The sequence below is a fragment of the Bubalus bubalis genome, chromosome X, assembly GCF_019923935.1.
Source record: "Bubalus bubalis isolate 160015118507 breed Murrah chromosome X, NDDB_SH_1, whole genome shotgun sequence".
Lineage (NCBI taxonomy): Eukaryota > Metazoa > Chordata > Mammalia > Artiodactyla > Bovidae > Bubalus > Bubalus bubalis.
Genome location: NC_059181.1, coordinates 97,184,977 through 97,205,114, shown reverse-complemented (window position 1 = coordinate 97,205,114; position 20,138 = coordinate 97,184,977). Strand labels below are relative to the sequence as shown.

The window sequence follows — 20,138 nt, the reverse complement described above, 5'->3', positions numbered from 1 at the left end:
GAATGTGTATTTAACACAGAAAATACATACTTTCCCCCTAAGTTCTTATTGCTATTTCCTTTTACCTTATCTAGCTCATAAAAAGATATGAGGCAGTTTTCTGATGTTTGTACTTCTGTGCTTTCACTTAGCAAACATGTTCGTGGTTATACCTTGAATAGTTCTGCCTCATTTATAGATTTTCAAAGTGCAATAAACGATGTAATGACTCCAGCAAGTTGTTATGGGCTGAATTGTGAACCACCCACTCCAAATTCATACGTTGAAGCCCTTACCCTCAAAACTTCCAAATGTGACTGTATTTGGAAATAGGACATTTAGAGAGGTAAATAAGTTAAAATGAGATCCTTAGGGTGTGGGCCCTAATACAATATAACTAGCGTCCTGTTAAGCAGAGATTAGGACGCACACAACAAGGACAGAGGGACCTCCAGGTAATGACACAGAAAGAAAGCCGTCATCTGCAAGCCAAGGAGAGAAGTCACAGAAGACGACAGATTTGCTGACAGCTTCATATTGGATTGCTAGCCTGTTAAACTATGAGAAAATGAATTTCTGTTAAGTTACTCAGTCTGTGGTATTTTGTCATGGTAACCTTAGCAAAGTAATGCAGAAGTATTTACAGAAATGATGGTATAATTCGATCTTAACATCTAATGATTGCCTTTAAGGTACTATGTGGATCATGTTCCTTAACAGAAAGCTACAGCTTTACAAAGAGTGCCAGAGACCAGTATGAAAAACTACTCACCATGCACAACAACATGGTAAAGCTCTATGAGAATCTTGGAGAATACTTTATTTTTGACTCTAAGACTGTGAGCATAGAAGAATTCTTTGGTGATCTCAGCAACTTTCGAACTTTGTTCCTGGTGAGTAATATGCAAATCTTGCAAGGCTTGTTGCTTTGGTTTTTAAGTGGTTTCTTCCATAAGAATTTTATTTTATGTACCGATTGACAACATTAATTTCATGTTATAGCCCTTTAACAGGAATTGACAGTTATTTTATACCTGTGACATGGATAAAAATTGTTGGCTGGCTTACCATATAATGGGAACCTAAATGAATTATCTTCAACTTTAGGCACACATGGGAATTTTCCTGCTGAAATTTTATAGAAAGTGAATGAGTTGATACTCAAATGACCCTGATTCTTTAAACAGCATAATATTATAATTTGACCTAGCTTAAAAATTAACATCTAAAATCCTTTTTTACTCAATGTATTAAAATGCTTTGATTGATGAACTAGTTTCTTTCATAGTCTAGATGAGAAATTGATTCTAAATTGGACAATATAAATGGCCTGGAATACCTAAAGTTTCTTTAATAATGTGGGCTGTCCTTCTTCACACTGTAACTCTTGGGGGAAATGGTAAATATTAGCATTAATTGGAGGTAGATCATCAGGGTGCCAGTTATGATGCTAGAGGAAAGCAAAAACTTTGTTGTATAAATGCTGTGGAAATACTTCTTTACATTCAGTGAAGGCATAGTAAAGCACAGTCTCTGTGATCTTTATGATCATAACATAAAGATGTGCACAATAGTTGATATTGAACAAGTCCATTTTTTAAAGAAGGAATTCTAGCAATTATGCCCAGCAGGAAGATCTGTCAACAAACTAATTCATTGCAGTTTGAGGTATGTTTCTATCCTCAAAGCAATTATTTGCTAAATAAGGCTCTCTCTTTTAATTGATGGTATTGGCCCCATGAAATAATTTGATTTTGGTGTCATTTACATGGTCTATGAGCTACAAACATACTTGTAGAAAACATTTGCTTTCATTTGCTGATTTAGGACATGTGACCCAGAGTACACCCCAGCTTTGGAAATAGAAAGTAAATTAAAAACTTTCATAAATATGATTATTTGTCTTATTTTTTATTGCGAATATTAGCTTAGTTTGGCCTTTGTTCTTTGCCCCTTACTAGGCATGCATATTTTATTTTTTAGTAGTAAAACATGTTCTATTGGTAGAGTTGTTTTTTTCAAAACTTTAAAGTTGTAAATATGACATGAACATAGGAACACACTCAGTTTATAACTACTTGAATTATTTTTTAAAATAATAAAAAATCTGTTAAAAGGATTGGGGACTGGTAAATACACTTCAATTGACACATGGAAAAGAGAAATCAAATAATTGTTTGGATAGCATCAATGTCTATGGGTGAATAAAGAGATAAATAAATGTAATTAATATTGTCAATCTCTATGAAAAAGGATTTTGTTTTAACATGAATGGTATCCTAAAACACTGCTTGTCATATTATGTGCCCCTCACCTCCCCAATACATGGACACAAAGTAAAATTTGCTATACTTCTCTCATGTTGCAACATTTATTTAAGGACAATTTTTCTGTGACAGCCTATGTTTAGTCTTATTATCCAGTTGCTTAGAAGACTTCCTAAGAGCTATAGTTATATTATCTCTCAATCATAATTTTAAAAAACTAAGGATATTAATGATAAGAACTAATTGTATGTCCTGGTGCTCTCACAAATAAGCTATGTGGTTAGGTTAAGTCATTTATCTTTCTAGCTAGTTAGGAGATGACAGAATTACACTACTGATCTCTAAGCACTTCTTTCTTTTTAGAGTCTATGATTAATGGTGGGACTTTGAGAGAAAGAGATTTGTATTACATACATAAACAGGTTATGTCTTTGTCTCCTGGCTTCACTGTGGGTGTAGCTTGAATACAGGGAAATGATTTATTTGTCACAAATCATTCTTGTTGTAAATACCTGAAGTCTGGTTTTGTGTGCATGGAAGTTACCTTTTTGAGAACCTGCTAAGAGTTTGGGAGCTTTCATAACAGGTAACCACTCCTACATTGTATCTTTTGTCAGCCATTGCCATCTGTCCTACTGAATACTACTACTTCTATTTACAAATCCTTGTCAACTTACTGGCATGAAAAGTAGGTATGCAACTTTTTAGCTGTTTTGAGGTTGGATTAATCATATAACATCTCTGGAGTTTCCTCATTTATAAAATATGGGTGATAATTCCTTCCATGTCCTCCTCACCACGATGTGAGAACACGGCATAACCTATTCTGTGCAGATGGAGAGAATTACTAGTCATTCTTTGCCCATCCATTCAGTTATTACTTGTTGAGAGCCAGCGTGATTTTGGTAATGCTCTAGTCCAGAGAAAAAAGGAAGAGAATGGTTTATCTCTATCCATGAGTGGAGGGAGATGGACAAATGCAGTATAGTTTGATAAGTGCTGCTATAGGAATATATCAGGTGCTATAATAATACAAAAGAGGAGCTGCCTAACCCTGCCAGAGCTGCCCAGAGAAGCTGTCAAAGAGAAAGTGACATTTAGGCAGTCTGGAAAAATCCATAGGACTCTGACAAGCTGACTTTGACAAGCAGGTTTAAGGGTTTTACACCTGACCTATAAGCCGAAGACTCCTAAATCAACATCACCAACTTCAGTCAATCATCTGTGCTCATCATGGCCCTGTTTCATAGTGCACTTAAAGTGATTTTACTCTCCCAGGGGAGGGAATAGCCCTGAAAGAGAGGCCAAAGTTGTCATCGCCAAAAGTTCCCATTTTCTTAGTGCTTTGTGTGTTTAGCCTTAGGGTTCTTGGCACTTAAAAGCATATTGGACTATAGATGGAAACAATAAAATACCAGTAGTGCTGACAAGAAAATAAGAGTTCTGATTCATGTGCTACCAAAAATTACTTCCAAATGAGCTCAGAGTTTCATCTTGGGAGATCTATTTGGCATGTATAGCATAAACAAAATGCAGAGACCAAAAAAAATCTTCATAAAACAGATAGCCTCTAAAGGATGGTACAAATGGAAATAAACATAAAGGGTTGGACCTTATGGACTAAGACCTTTTTCAAAATAATCACATTCAAATGAATGAAAGCACAATTGGATAATATCTATGAGATGTTGCTCTATAACTTATTCATATCATTCCTATTATATATTACTCAACTAATAAGGATATTCTAGATGTTCAGTTGCATGTCCTATATATTGACATAAGGATATATGTAATTGGAAACATTTCTAAGTTCAGAATTAAGACTCTCTTTCTAGCTAGCTTCTCTGAGAGCAGGAAAGTTTTAAAAACTGCTTATTAATACAGGCAAGGTTAATTAATAACACCTAAAATTAAGTTGAATATTTTGTGGAAGAAAATTGAATTCCATGTTTATACAGTATTGAAACATCTCTTTTGCTTATTCTCCTTTATGCTTCAGTCGTTCTACTAGTTCAAAAGTTGACTGCACAGTATTTTTTCTTTCGAGATATTTTGAATAGAATATTCAAAATCAGTGAACCTTATATGTTTCACCACCATGCAGTATCTTGCTTAGGCATAAAAATTAATTTCAGCTGTTGGGAAATGTTCGAGGCAAGTATTATACTTCAATAACTTTCATAGCTCCAAATAAATTATAGAAAATATTTCTTTTCTCTTTTAATTCTGTCAGTTTCCTGCTGCTTCTGTGTTTTTGTTTTGCTTTGTTTTTTAAAGAACAATCTGTTACCCAGGCACTCAGTAAATATTCATTGTGTGAGCATCCTCATCTACTAGAAATAGAGGAACAGAGCTTTATAAGATTATTAGATTCATTGACCTAACTTCAGAAAATGTTACTATTACTATTAAGAAAGCTAGCAGATTTCTCCTCGACAAAATAAGTATTTGCTACTGTTCATCTGACAATTAAACAATATTTTTGAAAAATCAAGACTTTAACCATTTTTCAACACCTCTTAGATGACCATTAAAATGGCCAAGTGTTAGGAGGTTAAGTGATATCTATAAATCAGAGTTTTATGCCATTGTTCAGTCCTTTTGCTTCTCATGTTCAGTTGCTCAGTCATGTCCAATTCTTTGCACCCCCATGAACTGTAACCCGCCAGGGTCCTCTGTCCATGGAATTTCCCAGGCAAGAATGCTAGAGTGGTTTGCCATTTCCTATTCCGGGGGATCTTCCCTACCCAGGAATTGAACTTGCGTCTCCTGCATTGGCAGAAGTATTCTTTACTACTCTGCCGCCTGGGAAGTCCCTTGTTGCTTCTGCCTCCTAAATCTTTGGTCTTCACACATTTCTCTTCAAACCAGCTGACTCTACTTTAGTTCTGGCCCCACACCATCTCTCAGCTGGACTAGTACAATCTGACTGGTCTGTCTGCCTCCATCTCTTACCATGTCTAACTTCTAATCCATTCCCCACATTATAGTCAAAGTAAAGCTTAAAAAAGCAAACAAACAAGATATTGTTACTTTCCTGACTCAGGATTCTTTAATGACTTGTGTCCTCAGGATAAGATCAAAATGTTGAAAATGAAAGTGGTTTTCAAAAGAGCAAAGATTACCTTAAGCCCAGACCATCCTAAGTTTGGCTGAATAAGCCATAACCACCGAACTTGAACTCTCCTCCCAGACTGGGAAAAGTCAAGTATAGACAGTATGGAAGCAGCAGAACAAAACAACAGGAAGTGACTAAGAGGACCTAAACCTCTTAGAACAGAGAGAAATTTGGGGAGCATAGCATCAAAACTAAATGAATGCTCAGAAGCAAATGTATGATCATCATCCTGTGTTAATTGCTTTTGTAGTTAATGGCACCCCACTCCAGTACTCTTGCCTGGAAAATCCCACGGATGGAGGAGCCTGGTGGGCTGCAGTCCATGGGGTCACTAAGAGTCAGACACGACTGAGCGACTTCACTTTCACTTTTCACTTTCATGCATTGGAGAAGGAAATGGCAACCCACTCCAGTGTTCTTGCCTGGAGAATCCCAGGGACGGGAGAGCCTGAGCTGCCGTCTATGGGGTCGCACAGAGTCGGACATGACTGAAGTGACTTCGCAGCAGCAGCAGCAGCTAGTGCAGCATCAGGAGTTTGGACAATCAAAGTCACTCTTAATTCTCAGTTAGGGATGTTCTTTCTTCTATCTTAAAGTAATTGTTCTTTTAAAGTGTAACCTTATTTGAGAGCTTCTTGTAGCCATTTTGGCTTATGGAGATTAGTTAATTTTGAAAAGCTCTCATTTTCCTGAAGCCATTTTCCTCTTTACAAAGCCTCAGTCATATCTGAATCTGAACTATAACTGGAAACCAAGGTGAATATCTGCATTTACTTAGACTCAAACAACTAAATGGATGATATATAGAACATTTTATTCATTCATTAAAGGCAATTTGCCTTTAAAGGAATGAGGATGAATTTTTGCATAAAGGATTGTCATATAATTCCTGATCCAAGAAGACTAAGTTATTTTGACATATTTTTAAGCCTTCAATTCACAAAGCACTTGACATTTAAAGGAAAATTTAGCACAATATTGTAAAAATGGTGGACTTATGTAAGAAACCAAATATGTTATTTAACAAAGAAGAGTCTTCATCAGTAATATAAAATCTATTATGTAGAGTTCCATTATCCAAAATCTATTAGATGCTTCATAAATTGATGCATCTTTACTTTGCCAATAAAATGGTAATTATTATAAGAGCTTCCCTGGTAGCTCAGATGGTAGAGAATCTGCCTGCCAAGCAGGAGATGTGGATTCAATCCCTGGGTTGGGAAGATCCCCTGGAGAAGGAAATGACAACCTCTTCTAATATTCTTGCATGGAGAATTCCATGGTCAAAGGAGCCTGGAGGGCTACAGTCCATGGAGTCGCAAGAGCTGGACACAACTGACTGAGTAACACTTACACTTTCATACTATGAAGATGCCCTTGAGAAACAGCAAAGATGTTTCTGTGCCTCTTGAATAGTATAGTTTTATTTGTAGCCAAGTGTCTCATCACCTATGAAGTCATATGTTTACCATAGTAACAATGATCCAAATATTCCCAGTTATTTCTTCTTTACCCCCATTGGCAGGACTCAAGCTCTCTGCAGTCTCCACTCCCACAAGTACATATTAGAGTCATTTCATTTGGGCTCAAAAACATGTCATCTATAGTCACTACTTGATACTTGCCCACAAATATTTGAGTGCCTACTCTTCTAGGGTGATAAGAATATAGCACTGAACAAAGACAAAGTCGTGCCCTTTCTGTCCTACAGCTCCCATTCCCAACCCAAATACCTTTTGCTGGCAAAGCTACTTGGGTTGCCCTCAATGATAATGCCCACATCTCGACCAAGGTTGCAGTCTCCTGATGTTCCATTTTACCAATGTTCCAATTTTTCCAATCCTTGCAGTACTAGACTATGGGGTTATGCTCAGTGCAGACAAAGCCATGCTTCTGAGGACCCTTCTTAAAAAGTTTCTTTCTTTTTTCTTCTAATTCCTTTCTCCTTGGAGAATTAATTTTTTTTTCATGATCTAGAGACCTAAAGGGGATCCTAAGACTATAAACCCCTCCATTGCCATCCTTCCTCCCTTTCATTAAGCAACTAGGAAGGAATCTTCCTTTTCCTAGAAGTAAGGAATAAATAAAGTACCAGTTTAAATCCTTTCTTGCAAATAGAGCCCTAAGGTCCCACCAGCTCCCTCTGTTTAATCACACACACCCAGATAATTCCCTTTGAGCTCAGCTGGAACCACCGTGGCTACATAGCCTTAGGTTTATTTTGAGCTATTTCAACTCTTTGAAAATATGCAATCCATGTAAAATATATGGTAACATTATTAAGCAGAATATTTGACCAGAATACCTCATTCCCCAGCTATGCCAGAGAACAGATTTTACTGTATTATACAGACATCATTGAATTCTTCTTTAGAAAACAGTGTTACCTATCAACTTGTATTCTGTTTGACTGTTTACTTTGGGCCAGAAGTAGATGCCCTATTTTTCTGATATTATTGTTCCTTGTATAAAAAAGGTAAATATTGTATTGTAAGAAACTAAAGGAAGATGTAATAAAGGCATACATGGATAAAGAAAACTCATATTCCCCAACATGAGAAAAACGCCTACTGGTATAAATGGTTTTAAAATGTGTACACATTTTAGATTAATATTATAAAATTTTAAGGTGCCATGTATGTGTGCTCAGTCACTCAATCATGTCCAATTCTTTGTGGCCCTGTGGACTGCACCCCGCCAGGCCCCTGTGCCCATGGAATTTTCCAGGCAAGAATACTGGAGTGGGTTGCCATTCCCTACTCTTTAAGATATCATAAATGTTTCTAAAAATATTTCTCTAAGTTTTCAGAATTGTTTATTGCAAACTAGATATTACCCTTTAGAAATCCAAGATAATGTGATAGCTAACACTGAAAATATTAACAAAATCAGTTCAATACCTACTTTTCTCATTAAAGTCTAGTAATAAATAGAACCAGGAAACAAAATACATTATCTTTAGTTCTAGCAATAACACTTCATTTAGAATTTTTCAAGTAAGTGTTCCCCATAAATAAGTTATTAAATTTATTTCCAACCACCAAGAAATTATGCTGAAATTCAGCTTCTGTGCGATGGTGCCGGATCAAATCTTGGAAACAGAGTTTTGGGTGAAGTAGGAAAGAATAGCTTTATTGATTTACCAGACAAAGAGGGACACAGTGGGCTCGGGCCCCACCAAACCATGTGTCCCAACCCAGGAGGATTGGGTGAGGAGCTTTATAGCAATGGTTCAAGGATGGAGTTGATAATTTGGATCAGGGTGTGTGCAGGGCCTGCATTACTGTAATCGAGCCTCAACGTGGTCTGCTGATGAGCTGTGGTTCTTCAGGTTATCAAACTATGAGCTTGTTTCTGGAATGAAGAATGCTCCATCAAGTATTTCATCTTCCATTTGGTGGGAGTTTTAGTCTGCAGAAGATCCCAGAGATGTTGTTAGGTGTATTCCTTGACATGGACAACACCAGATGATCAATACTGTAATCAGATTGATTATATTTTTTCTGGCCAAAGATGGAGAAGCTCTATACAGTCAACAAAAACAAGATAGGGAGCTGACTATGGCTCAGATCATGAACCACTTATCACAAAATTCAGGCTTAAATTGAAGAAAGTAGGGAAAACCACTAAGCCATAAAGGTATGACTTCAGTCCCTTACAATTATACTGTAGAAATGATAAATAGATTCAAGGGATTAGATCTGATAGAATGCCTGCAGAACTATTGACAGAGGTTTGTAATATTGTACAGGAGGTGGTGATCAAAACCATCCCCAAGAAAAAGAAATACAAAAAGTCAAAATGGTTGTCTGAGGAGGTCTTTCAAATAGCTGATAAAAGAAGAGAAGCAAAAGGCAAGAAGGAAAAGAAAGATATACCCATCTGAATGCTAAGTTCTGAAGAACAGCAAGGAGAGACAAGAATGCCTTCCTAAGTGATCAAAGAAATAAAGAACAGTAGAATGGGAAAGACTAGAGATCTCTTCAAGAAAATTAGAGATACCGAGGGAACGGGAACGTTTCATGCAAAGATGGGCACAACAAAGGACAGATACGTTATAGACCTAACAGAAACAGAAGATTAAGAAGTTCAGTTCAGTTCAGTCGCTCAGTCGTGTCCAACGCTTTGCAAACCCATGAACCACAGCACGCCAGACCTCCCTGTCTATCACCAACTCCTGGACTCCACCCAAACCCAGGTCCATTGAGTCGGTAATGCCATCCAGCCATCTTGTTCTCTGTCGTCCCCTTCTCCTCCTGCCCTCAATCTTTCCCAGCATCAGGGTATTTTCCAATGAGTCAGCTCTTCCTATCAGGTGACCAAAGTATTGGAGTTTCAGCTTCAAAATCAGTCCTTCAAATGAACACCCAGGACTGATCTCCCTTAGGATGGACTGGTTGGATTTCCTGCAGTCCAAGGGACTCTCAAGAGTCTTCTCCAACACCACAGTTAAAAAGCATCAATTCTTCGGCACTCAGCTTTCTTTATAGTCCAACTCTCACATCCATACATGACCACTGGAAAAACCGTAGCCTTGACTAGACGGACCTTTGTTGACAAAGCAAAGTCTCTGCTTTTTAATATGCTGTCTAGGTTGGTCATAACTTTCCTTCCAAGGAGTAAGCATCTTTTAATTTCATGGCTGCAGTCACCATCTACAGTGATTTTGGAGCCCAGAAAAATAAAGTCAGCCACTGTTTCCATTGTTTCCCCATCTATTTACCATAAAGTGATGGGACCGGATGCCATGATCTTAGTTTTCTGAATGTTGAGCTTTAAGCCAACTTTTTCACTCTCCTCTTTCACTTTCATCAAGAGGCTCCATAGTTCTTCTTTGCTTTCTGCCATAAGTGTGGTGTCATCTGCATATCTGAGGTTATTGATATTTCTCCCATCAATCTTGATTCCAGCTTGTGCTTCCTCCAGCCCAGCATTTCTCATGATGTACTCTGCATGTAAGTTAAATAAGCAGGGTGACAATATATAGCCTTGACGTACTCCTTTTTCCTATTTGGAACCAGTCTGATTAAGAAGAGGTGGCAAGAATACACAGAAGAACTGTACAAAAAAAGATCTTCATGACCCAGATTACCAACAGAGGGTGTGATCACTCACCTAGAGCCAGACATCCTGGACTGAAAAGTCAAGTGGGCCTTAGGAAGCAAACTAGTTTGTTCTACGAACAAAGCTAGTGCAGGTGATGGAATTGCAGTTGAGCTATTCCAAATCCTGAAAGATGATGCTGTGAAAGTGCTGCACTCAATATGCCAGCAAATTTGGAAAACTCAGCAGTGGCCAGAGGACTGGAAAAGGTCAGTTTTAATTCCAATACCAAAGAAAGGCAATGCCAAAGAATGTTCAAACTACCACACAAGTTCACTCATTTCATACACTAGCAAGGTAATGCTCAAAATTGTCCAAGGTACACTTCAACAGTACGTGAACCGAGAACTTTTCACGTATTCAAGCTGGTTTTAGAAAAGGAAGAGGAACCAGAGATCAAATTTCCAACATCTGTTGGATCATCAAAAAAGCACGAGAGTTCCAGAGAAACATCTACTTCTGCTTCATTGACTACGTTAAAGTCTTTGACTGTGTGGATCACAACAAACTGGAAAATTCTTAAAGAGATGAAATTGGAGCCTATTACACAGAGTGAAGTAAGCCAAAAAGAAAAACACCAATACAGTATACTAACGCATATATATGGAATTTAGAAAGATGGTAATGATAACCATGTATGCGAAACACCAAAAGAGACACAGATGTATAGAGCAGTCTTTTGGACTCTGTGGGAGAGGGAGAGGGTGGGATGATTTGGGAGAATGTCATTGAAACATGTATAATATCATATAAGAAACTAATGGCCAGTCCAGGTTCAATGCAGGATACAGGATGCTTGAGGCTGGTGCACTGGGATGACCCAGAGGGATGGTATGGGGAGGGAGGTGGGAGCAGAGTTCAGGATGGGGAACACATGTACACCCGTGGCAGATTCATGTTGATGTATGGCAAAGCTAATACAATATTATAAAGTAATTAGCCTCCAGTTAAAATAAATAAATTTAAATTAAAGAGATGGGAATACAGGATCACTGTAGCTGTCTCCTGCGAAACCTGTATGCAGGTCAAGAAGCAACAGTTAGAACCAGACATGGAAGAATGGACTGGTTCCAAATTGGGAAGGGAGTCCATCAAGCCTGTATATTGTCACCCTGCTTATTTAACTTATATGCATCATGTGAAATGCTAGGCTGGATGAAGCACAAGCTGGAATCAAGATAGCTGGGAAAAATATCAATAATCTCAGATATGCAGATGACGCCACCCTTATGGCAAAAAGCAAAGAGAAACTAAAGAGCCTGTTGATGAAAGTGAAAGAGGAGAGTGCAAAAGCTGGCTTAAAACTCAACATTCAAAAAACTAATATCGTAGCATCCCATCCTATCACTTCATGACATATAGATGGGGAAACAATGGAAACAGTGAGAGACTATTTTGGAGGCTCCAAAATCACTGCAGATGGTGACTGCAGCCATGAAATTAAAAGACGCTTACTCCTTGGAAGAAAATCTATGAGAAATCTAGACAGCATATTAAAAAGTAGAGATATTACTTTTCTAACAAAGGTCCGTCCAATTAAAGCTATGGCTTTTCCATTAGTAATGTGTGGATGTGAGAGTTGGACAGAAGGCTGAGCCTTAAATTATTGATGCTTTTGACCAGTGTTGTTGGAGAAGACTTGAGAGCTCCTTGGACTGCATGGAGATCGAATCAGTCAATCCTAAAGTAATCAATCCTGAATATTCACTGAAGGACTGATGCTGAAGCTCCAATACTTTGGCCACCTGATGGGAAGAGCTAACTCATTCCAAAAGACCCTAATGCTGGGAAAGATTGAAGGCGAGAGGAGAAGGGGACGACAGTGGATGAGATGGTTGGATGGCATCACTGACTCAATGAATATGAGTTTGAGCAGTCTCTGGTGTTGCAGAAACCAGTACTCGAGAAACGAAGCACCACACTCAGAGAGTTGGAGAACTCAGGTTTATTATGCCAGCGGGCCCAGAGGAGTTTACACTTCAAGCTCTGAGCCCTGAACAAAAGCATTACAGAGTTTTTATAGACAGACTGTAGTGGGCAACACTAGCTGTTATTAGGCTGGTTTAAACTAAGGGTTTCGCTAGTGCGTGAACAGTGGTCAAGATGGGGAGGGGGATGCCTAACCTGGGCAGGCGTGATTAAGCAGGTTTGCAGGGGCTGGGTGATTGCAAAGAGCAGGAGAGGGTGAGTGAGATAAACTCCATTTCCTAGTATTGCAAGTCCCCACTTTCTGAGACTGTGACCTACGTGATCTAGACTTTGCAAGGGGCAGGCTGAGTTACAGAGGTAGAAGGAGAAATCCAATTCAGTTCAGTTCAGTCACTCATTCATGTCCAACTCTTTGCGACCCCATGAAGGAAGTTATGTAAAATTTTAACTTTTCCCCTTCCTGGGAGATGGTGAAGGACAGGGAAGCCTGGTGTGCTGCAGTCCATGGGGTGACAAAGAATAGGACAGGAGTGAGCAACTGAAAAACAAATCCCTTGAGGTGGAACCAGGACCCTGCCCCAAGGCTGAACTATTGTTTCCTGGCTGTTCCTCCTTTGTCTCTGTGTCCCCTCCCTTCCCTGATTAGCAGCTGTTGTAATCTGCCTTTTGGAGAAGGTCATGAAAGGCTGTAATTTATTCCCTTCAAACTAGAAAAGGTGAATGCAAAAAGGCTTCCATGCCCAGGAGTCTCACAGAATCCTACTAGGTTTCACTAGTAAGGAAGTTATAAGATAAGCTAGAAGGTATATGAGCTGACCTTCCTGGTGAGCCTGAGACTGGCCAAAGCTATTGATTATTATCAAAGCCTGCCTGTTAAAACCTAAGCAGGAAGATGCCAGAGGCTAAAATGCTACCGGTGCCACCCTTTCAGCTTGCTTCATCCTTATTTGTTCATCAGAAAAGCGACCCTAGCACTACAGGCAGTAGAAGACAGGACTCTCCTTGGAACCATACCCATGGAGCTCCATTTTCCCTAGATGTCCACTCCCCCTTCTTCTCCTTCCCACACTTCCTCTCCAATTCCTTTACCAAAGTGTTTAAGTCACTTCATCTAAGAAACCTTCCCTACTGCCCCTACTTTGGTCTGGACATCCCTTCTGGGCGCTTTCATACCTCCACCCTAGCACATTTTACTCTGTAATGTGTTTATCTCCAAATCTGCTCTGACCAGCACTACTGTGATTACTCTGTGATCAGCCTACCATGTGTCAAGAGTAGTGCTAATCACTAAGTGTATGTATGTATGTATGTATGTGTGTGTGTGTGTGTGTGTGTGTATATATATATACACACACGTTCATATATATATCATTCATTGATTCAATGAATTATTTCAGCAATGAATGAACCAAATGACCAATGATGAAGAAAATCAAAAATTTGGTCGTCCAGAGCTCACATTCTAGTGGGAAAGAGCATTGAAGCAACAAATTCTAATAATAAAATGATACATATATACAAAGGGCTTGTGAGAGGAGAAGAGAGAGACATTTGTTTTGTCTGATGTAAGGAAGCCTTCAAAGAAGTGACTTGTATCGCAGCCTTTCACATTTAAAGAAGTCCTTCCTTTTTTATTCTTCCCCAACTGATTTGGTGTTAATGTTTAGTCATAAACATGTATATTTCCTAGTTTTCTATGATGAGTTCAAATTGGAAAGATAGCTGTTTCATTTACAGGGAAGCAGCTTTCAGGCAGTTATTATGATCTAAATGTTATTCCATAATATGCTTGGACAAGGAGTAACCAAGCTTCAATTACTTCTTATGACTGACAGCTCTCTTGAGCAATAGGTCAATTGAGCCGGTTTATCTAGGGCAAAATCAATTCCTTAAAGACTGACTTGTCTGGTGTTACTTAGGAGTAGTGGGTCTTATTCGGGGATGATCTTGCTTCCCAGGAGACATTTGGCAAGGTCTAGAGACACTTTTGGTTGTCACAATCAGGGAGGAAGTGCTCCTAGCATCTAATGGGTGAAGCCTAGAACGCCACTAAACATCGTACAATGTACGTTAAGGTCCCCCACAACAAAGAAATAATCCTTGCCAAGATTGAGAAGCCTGACCTTAGGGTTATCTGTTAAAGTTTTTTTGTTGTTTTTTTTTTTTTTTAAGAAGCAAAATCTGTACCAGATGAATTAATACTGTATCTGTTTGTCATATCAATTTAGTATACAACAGTAATTTCAATTATTGATCAATGAAAAGTATTGTTTTTTGTTTTTGTTTTTCCCGGGGCCTTTAGGTCCTCTCCATTATTGCCACTGCCAAGGGATGTGTATTATTGTTTTTATTACTAATCATTGAAAGATGTTCTGGTTCATATGACTCAAAATTTTTAAATCGTGCATGTAAATTTTAGGAAAATTGGAAACCATAGTCAAAAAAGAAAAAAGAATCAACTGAAATCCTACTACCCAGAGATAACTAATATTAATAGCTTGCCATACATTCTTCTAGACATTTCTTTGCATGTACATATGTATTTAGATTGTGAATATATTTTTCTTAAAATAAAATCTTGTGAAGATTTAAGCTCTAACATTTTTATTTACTTGTAATAATTCCTAGCAGCTTATGCCTGTATGTGTATGATCATCAGCATTTAGTGTATAGTGCTATTAGTTATACCTTTAGTTGTGATTTAAAATATTAATTAGCTCATTTCATGATGCCTTTTTCAGAATACCTGATCGTTGGTGCCATGCTAATCCTCATTGACTATTGGGAGTCACCTGTAAATAAACCAGTATAATCTTCCTTCTCTTTTGTTTTACATAATGCCCTCATCAAACTTCCCCCTGACAAGGGGCCAGTAATATGTTCAAAGTGTATTATTCTTCAAGATCTTAAAAATTCTATGTTCAAATTAGTGGTATTACTCAGTATGATGGTTTAGCTGAAGTCATTTTATGTTTTTCAGATTTTATTAATAGTGCATGAAAGAGCCAAACTTGTTTATACTGGAGATGGAATAGTTTGGAATAATGTATAATTTTTTTTTGCTCATTTGTCCTTGGTCTAGAAGAAAAAGAAACAATTTCCATGTACATTAGGGACAAATGCAATAGTGATTCAGAAGAGCAAGACAGATAATCAAGTAAAATATAGATAAAATAATAACTATTGTAGTGACCTATTGTAATCTCTAGATAGGAGATATGGGTTGATGTCCCTAACAACCTGGAAACTTGATTTTGAAGATTATTTTTAGTGTTATAAGCCTTCATCAGATGATGTCTCCTTCATCAGATGATATCTCTAAGAAAGTATTTCCCCAAGTTCTTGCTCCTTAGTTTAAAATACAAGATTTATAAATAAAAAATCAATTTAAGATAAAGTATATTGCCTTATGATTATGATTATCACATAATCATAATTATGTGGTGGTTCTTTCATACTATATTAAAAGTCTAAATATATAATATTTTCATAGAAATATATTTTTATTATATTTGAGCATTATTTAGGCTGAATATGTTTTAGATCACCATTTAGGTAATGGGCTTTAATGAATACAGCAAATTAATGTATAACTATTACTGTAAATATAACTGCTTGTATATGTAGATATTGTTTCTTGAATATTTTTGTTAGTGCCTGAAAATAATTGCTTTAACTCTATTTTAAACAGACAAGCATATTTTGATATTTGTCCTTTTTCATAATCTATCGGGATACTTTTGACTGTGATATAACTAAATTTGGCTTAAGAATATGGTTTTAATCTCACATATCACAAGAAATGTAGAGGTAAAGCAGGTACAGGTATGATTAATTTAGCAACTTCGTGATATAATCACCTAGACTTGGGATTTTGCAAACACTTCTGCTCTGCCACCCTTGGCGTGTTGGCTCATGGTTGCAAAATGGCTGCAGTAGTTTCAAGCATCACATACAAATATAGTGATATATAACAAAGAATAGGTCATTGTCTCCCATCAAGTTTTTTTTGTTTTGTTTTACTAATGAGAAAAACTTTTCCAGAAGCCCCTGGACAGATTTTTTCTTCAAATTCTGTTGTCCAGGATTCGCTCACATGCCCACCTCTTAACTAATCACCATCAAAAAGAATCTTAGATTAATCATGATTTACCCATGGGATGGGGACAGAACTCCTTCCCTGAACATGACTGTGCAGAGACTAAGCAGCCAAACTAATCCAGAGCTCTGCCAGTAGGTAAGAAGGTTCAATTTCGATGGATTAGGGCCAGCAACTAGGAGTATCTATAAAATAGAGAACACAAAAGTACATTGCTGCTCGGCATTGTTTGAATTCTCAACAGTTCCAAATTCACAAAATACAAATGAAGGAGATGTTTCTGTGAAATGTACACTTAAATTGTTTTAAAAAGAATCTTGGTGAATAGAACTTTAAATAGAAAAAAATTATTTGCTTTTTTCCAAGTTACCCTTCCTTGTTTATTTTCTGTCTTTAGCTGGAATATACTTACACAAGACAGGTCTGCTTTTCTAGCTTGCTTGCTTGCTTTATCTCATTCATTCATTCAGCAAATATTTACTGAGTATTCACTAAATTAAAGATACCATTCTAGGTACTGACACTTTTTAGTTTACTAAAAACCTCTGCCTTTATGAAATTTGACTTGTAAAGGGAAAAGGTAAGATAATAAACAATAAACATAATTATTAGAAAAATTGTATACTTTGTTAGAACCTAATAAGTGCTATGGAAAGAAAAAAATTGCCAAATGGAAAAGCCACATGGCAACAGATGACAGGTTTCAGCATTAGTTATAAAGTTCCTTGTACAATCAATATTTTAGATTAAGACTTCAGATTTTAGCATTTTAACTTTTTTTCCCATAAGTATAGGAATCACTGTGTATTCCTGTTTAGAAGACTTTACTAGTTACTATTAGATGTTTTTTATTATGAGTCCAAACTATTTTCATAAGTTGTATATCTTCTGTGGTATAGGAGAAAAAAAATAAATTCTGCCCCTCTTGAGAGAAAGAGTCTTCCCAAGGGCTTTATCATTTCAATTAAATAGAGTAACCTTATCTTCTAGAATATGGAGGCTATGCAGAGATCTTTACCTAGAGGCAGACAGGAAGCTCTGACAAAAGATGGGATGTATAGCAAAGCATGTAATAGAATAAAAGCATATTTTTCATGCAAAAATATGAAAAATTCTATGGGACTTACAAAGAAAGACACTGAGTTCATTTTGAATTCTTTTCATCCTGGTCCTTGTTCCCTGCCAGCTGTCAGCTAATTGATCTGATAAACTAATGCAGTACTATGTCACTCATTCTCTACTACACGTGTGCCCTTTAAATTCCAGACAGTGCCTTAATCTGGCAGAAGCAGATTAATCTGCTGTCAAGAACTTCTTGCTGCATGGCTTGCTGATAGAGGAAATACTGGGGAGAAAGGCAACTTTTCTTGTACCTCTTGAAATAACATCATGTACGCAGCTGCCTAATCTTCCTAGGTCTAGGATTTCACTTCTTCCCATCAATGACATTCCACAACTTAACCTATCTGTTGTGGTCTCAAAATCCAGCTGTGTTTTTCAGATTGGCATCCTTTGGTAATGCCTCCCTTGTGATATAGATTAGGGATCAGCAATCTATGATCCAGGGGCCAAGTCCTGCATGCCCTATGCTTTTATTAATAAAGTCATATTGGCGCACAGCCAAGCTCCTTTGTTTATGTATTTCTGTGGCTGCTTTCATTCTGTGATGGTAATGGCGATGCTGAGTGCTTGAGACAGGGTCCATATGACCCCAAAGGCTGAAAATATTTACCGTCTGGCCCTTTGCAGAAAACACTTGCTGACCCTTAATACAGCACATGCAAACAAGGGTGTGGAGGTGAATTTCTGATAGGGAAATTGCAGAAAACAGATACCGTCTCTTTTGCATTTTAACTTTCAAATCCAGTCCCTCCTTAAGAGGGGTTAGCTTTCAGAGAAGATGGGAATTATTCATTGGAAGAGATGCGGTTATCAGCTGCACTCTTGATTTCCACTTTCCTTTCCAGGTGACATTCACGTCTCTACATATTGCCCCTGAGACAGAACTGCTGCCCTCATCTTGGATACTGCACAGGGTGATCACAGGCTTAGTGAGACTCACTGTCTTAGACCTTTAATGGCCACACCTGGGTGACAGTAAGGTCTCAACAAGCATTTGGAAACCTTGGCACTCTAACTCCTCCTCAAACTCTTCTTTTCCTCTGCTTGAAATGTCTTTGTGCTCACCATGTTTCTTCCACCTGATGAAATCATTTTTTTCCTTCAAGACTCATTCAATGTCGACTTTCACCTTTACATCTTTCCTATTCTCTCCCCCCTCAACTCCAGGGAGATTTCATCGCTCCCTAGTTCATGCTTGCATCACATGGCTCATGTGATTTTTGTCACACTGCACTCATTATAATTGATGGCGTGCAGACCTACCTTCTCCTTTATGCTGTGAATTCCTCTGGAATATATGTATCTCACCCATCTGTGAATTTTTGTCACGCCACAGAGTGCATGACACATAGTCGCCGGCAGATATTTCTTGATTGGTAACCACATTTGTAACTAGTAATTGTGCTCCTTCTGTGCTAGACATCTAATAATAAATGATCTTCTGTATTAAATGCTTCAGAGCCCTCTAGCTGTTGTCTCTCTCCTCCCCTGCCTCCCTCGGCCAGTTTTTCCAAAACCTTTCATTACTTTAATGATTCCTTTGACCCTTTGTCAACATTGATTCAGCAAATATTTGACTAAATTACTTAAATTTGTCTACATTCACCCCATCATTTGTCATTGTGAAATCCCAAAGTGACTTGTATTTTCCACGAACATACAGCTCTTGAGTGGGCTATCCAAGTGCACTGGAAGTACCTCATGTGTACTCTGTTTCATTTGTACAACTTCTCATTCCAGCTTCTCATTTGTCAGCATTACTTTGTGATTTACTATTCCCTTATGACTGACTCTGACCCCTTAACTCTTCATTGTTTATCCACGGCAAGCTAGTCCCCTGCTTATGTCTCTAGGAGGTTTTTCTATTTATGGTAAAAATCATTGCAGAAGGACTATTCTTCAAGCATGCACCTGATCTTTCTACCTTCTCTAAGTCTTGTTATCTTCAAAAACCCTTTGAAGGGAATAAAAATTTCAGCTTCTTTTATTTGCGGGAGTTGCTGCATTTTAAAAGAAGAAAAATAGCCATAAGTTTTATGGGATAAAATTTAGTCATATTATATTTGCTAAATATATCATAGTGTTGTATTTTACCTTTATAGTCCTGAAGCATTAATACTCACAGTATGCAGAAAGTAACATTGAAATTTCATTGTAGTAGCCAGGGAGGCATTATACAGAAGTTCACATTCAAAGAAGTCAAATCTAAAACACATTTATTATTGTAAAGTTTTATACAAGAAATATAATCCGGTGTGTCTGTAAACTCCCTAAATCCCTTAGTAAATTATTTGTCCAACATGTCAAGCCTAATGGCAAAATCCCTCTATACCAATAAATAAGGCAACTTAAGCAGAAGATTCATGATGAAACCAGAAAACTTCTCTATAAATAATGGTATAGTATCTAGGGAGGACGAAGGTAAAGGAGAGGGCAGTAGAACATTAGCATAGTAAGACAAGGATATTCCCATCAGTAAGGAAGCAATGATATTTGGCCAAATCTAGGTCATGATCAT

General features: G+C 37.6%; 1 protein-coding gene across 10 annotated transcripts in view; it reads left to right on the top strand.

Annotated features, from left to right (window-relative positions):
• DIAPH2 (diaphanous related formin 2) overlaps positions 1-20,138 on the top strand; it is a 1,048,054-nt gene that overhangs the window by 740,490 nt on the left and 287,426 nt on the right. For 9 of the 10 annotated variants that reach the window (XM_025277003.3, XM_025277005.3, XM_025277006.3 and 6 more), the window contains one exon: positions 708-872. In XM_025277003.3, coding sequence (XP_025132788.1) covers positions 708-872 — 165 coding nt within the window. Of the gene's footprint in view, positions 1-707; positions 873-15,140; positions 15,728-20,138 lie in introns of those variants that run through there. The other variant, XM_044937414.2, reaches the window with a different exon arrangement.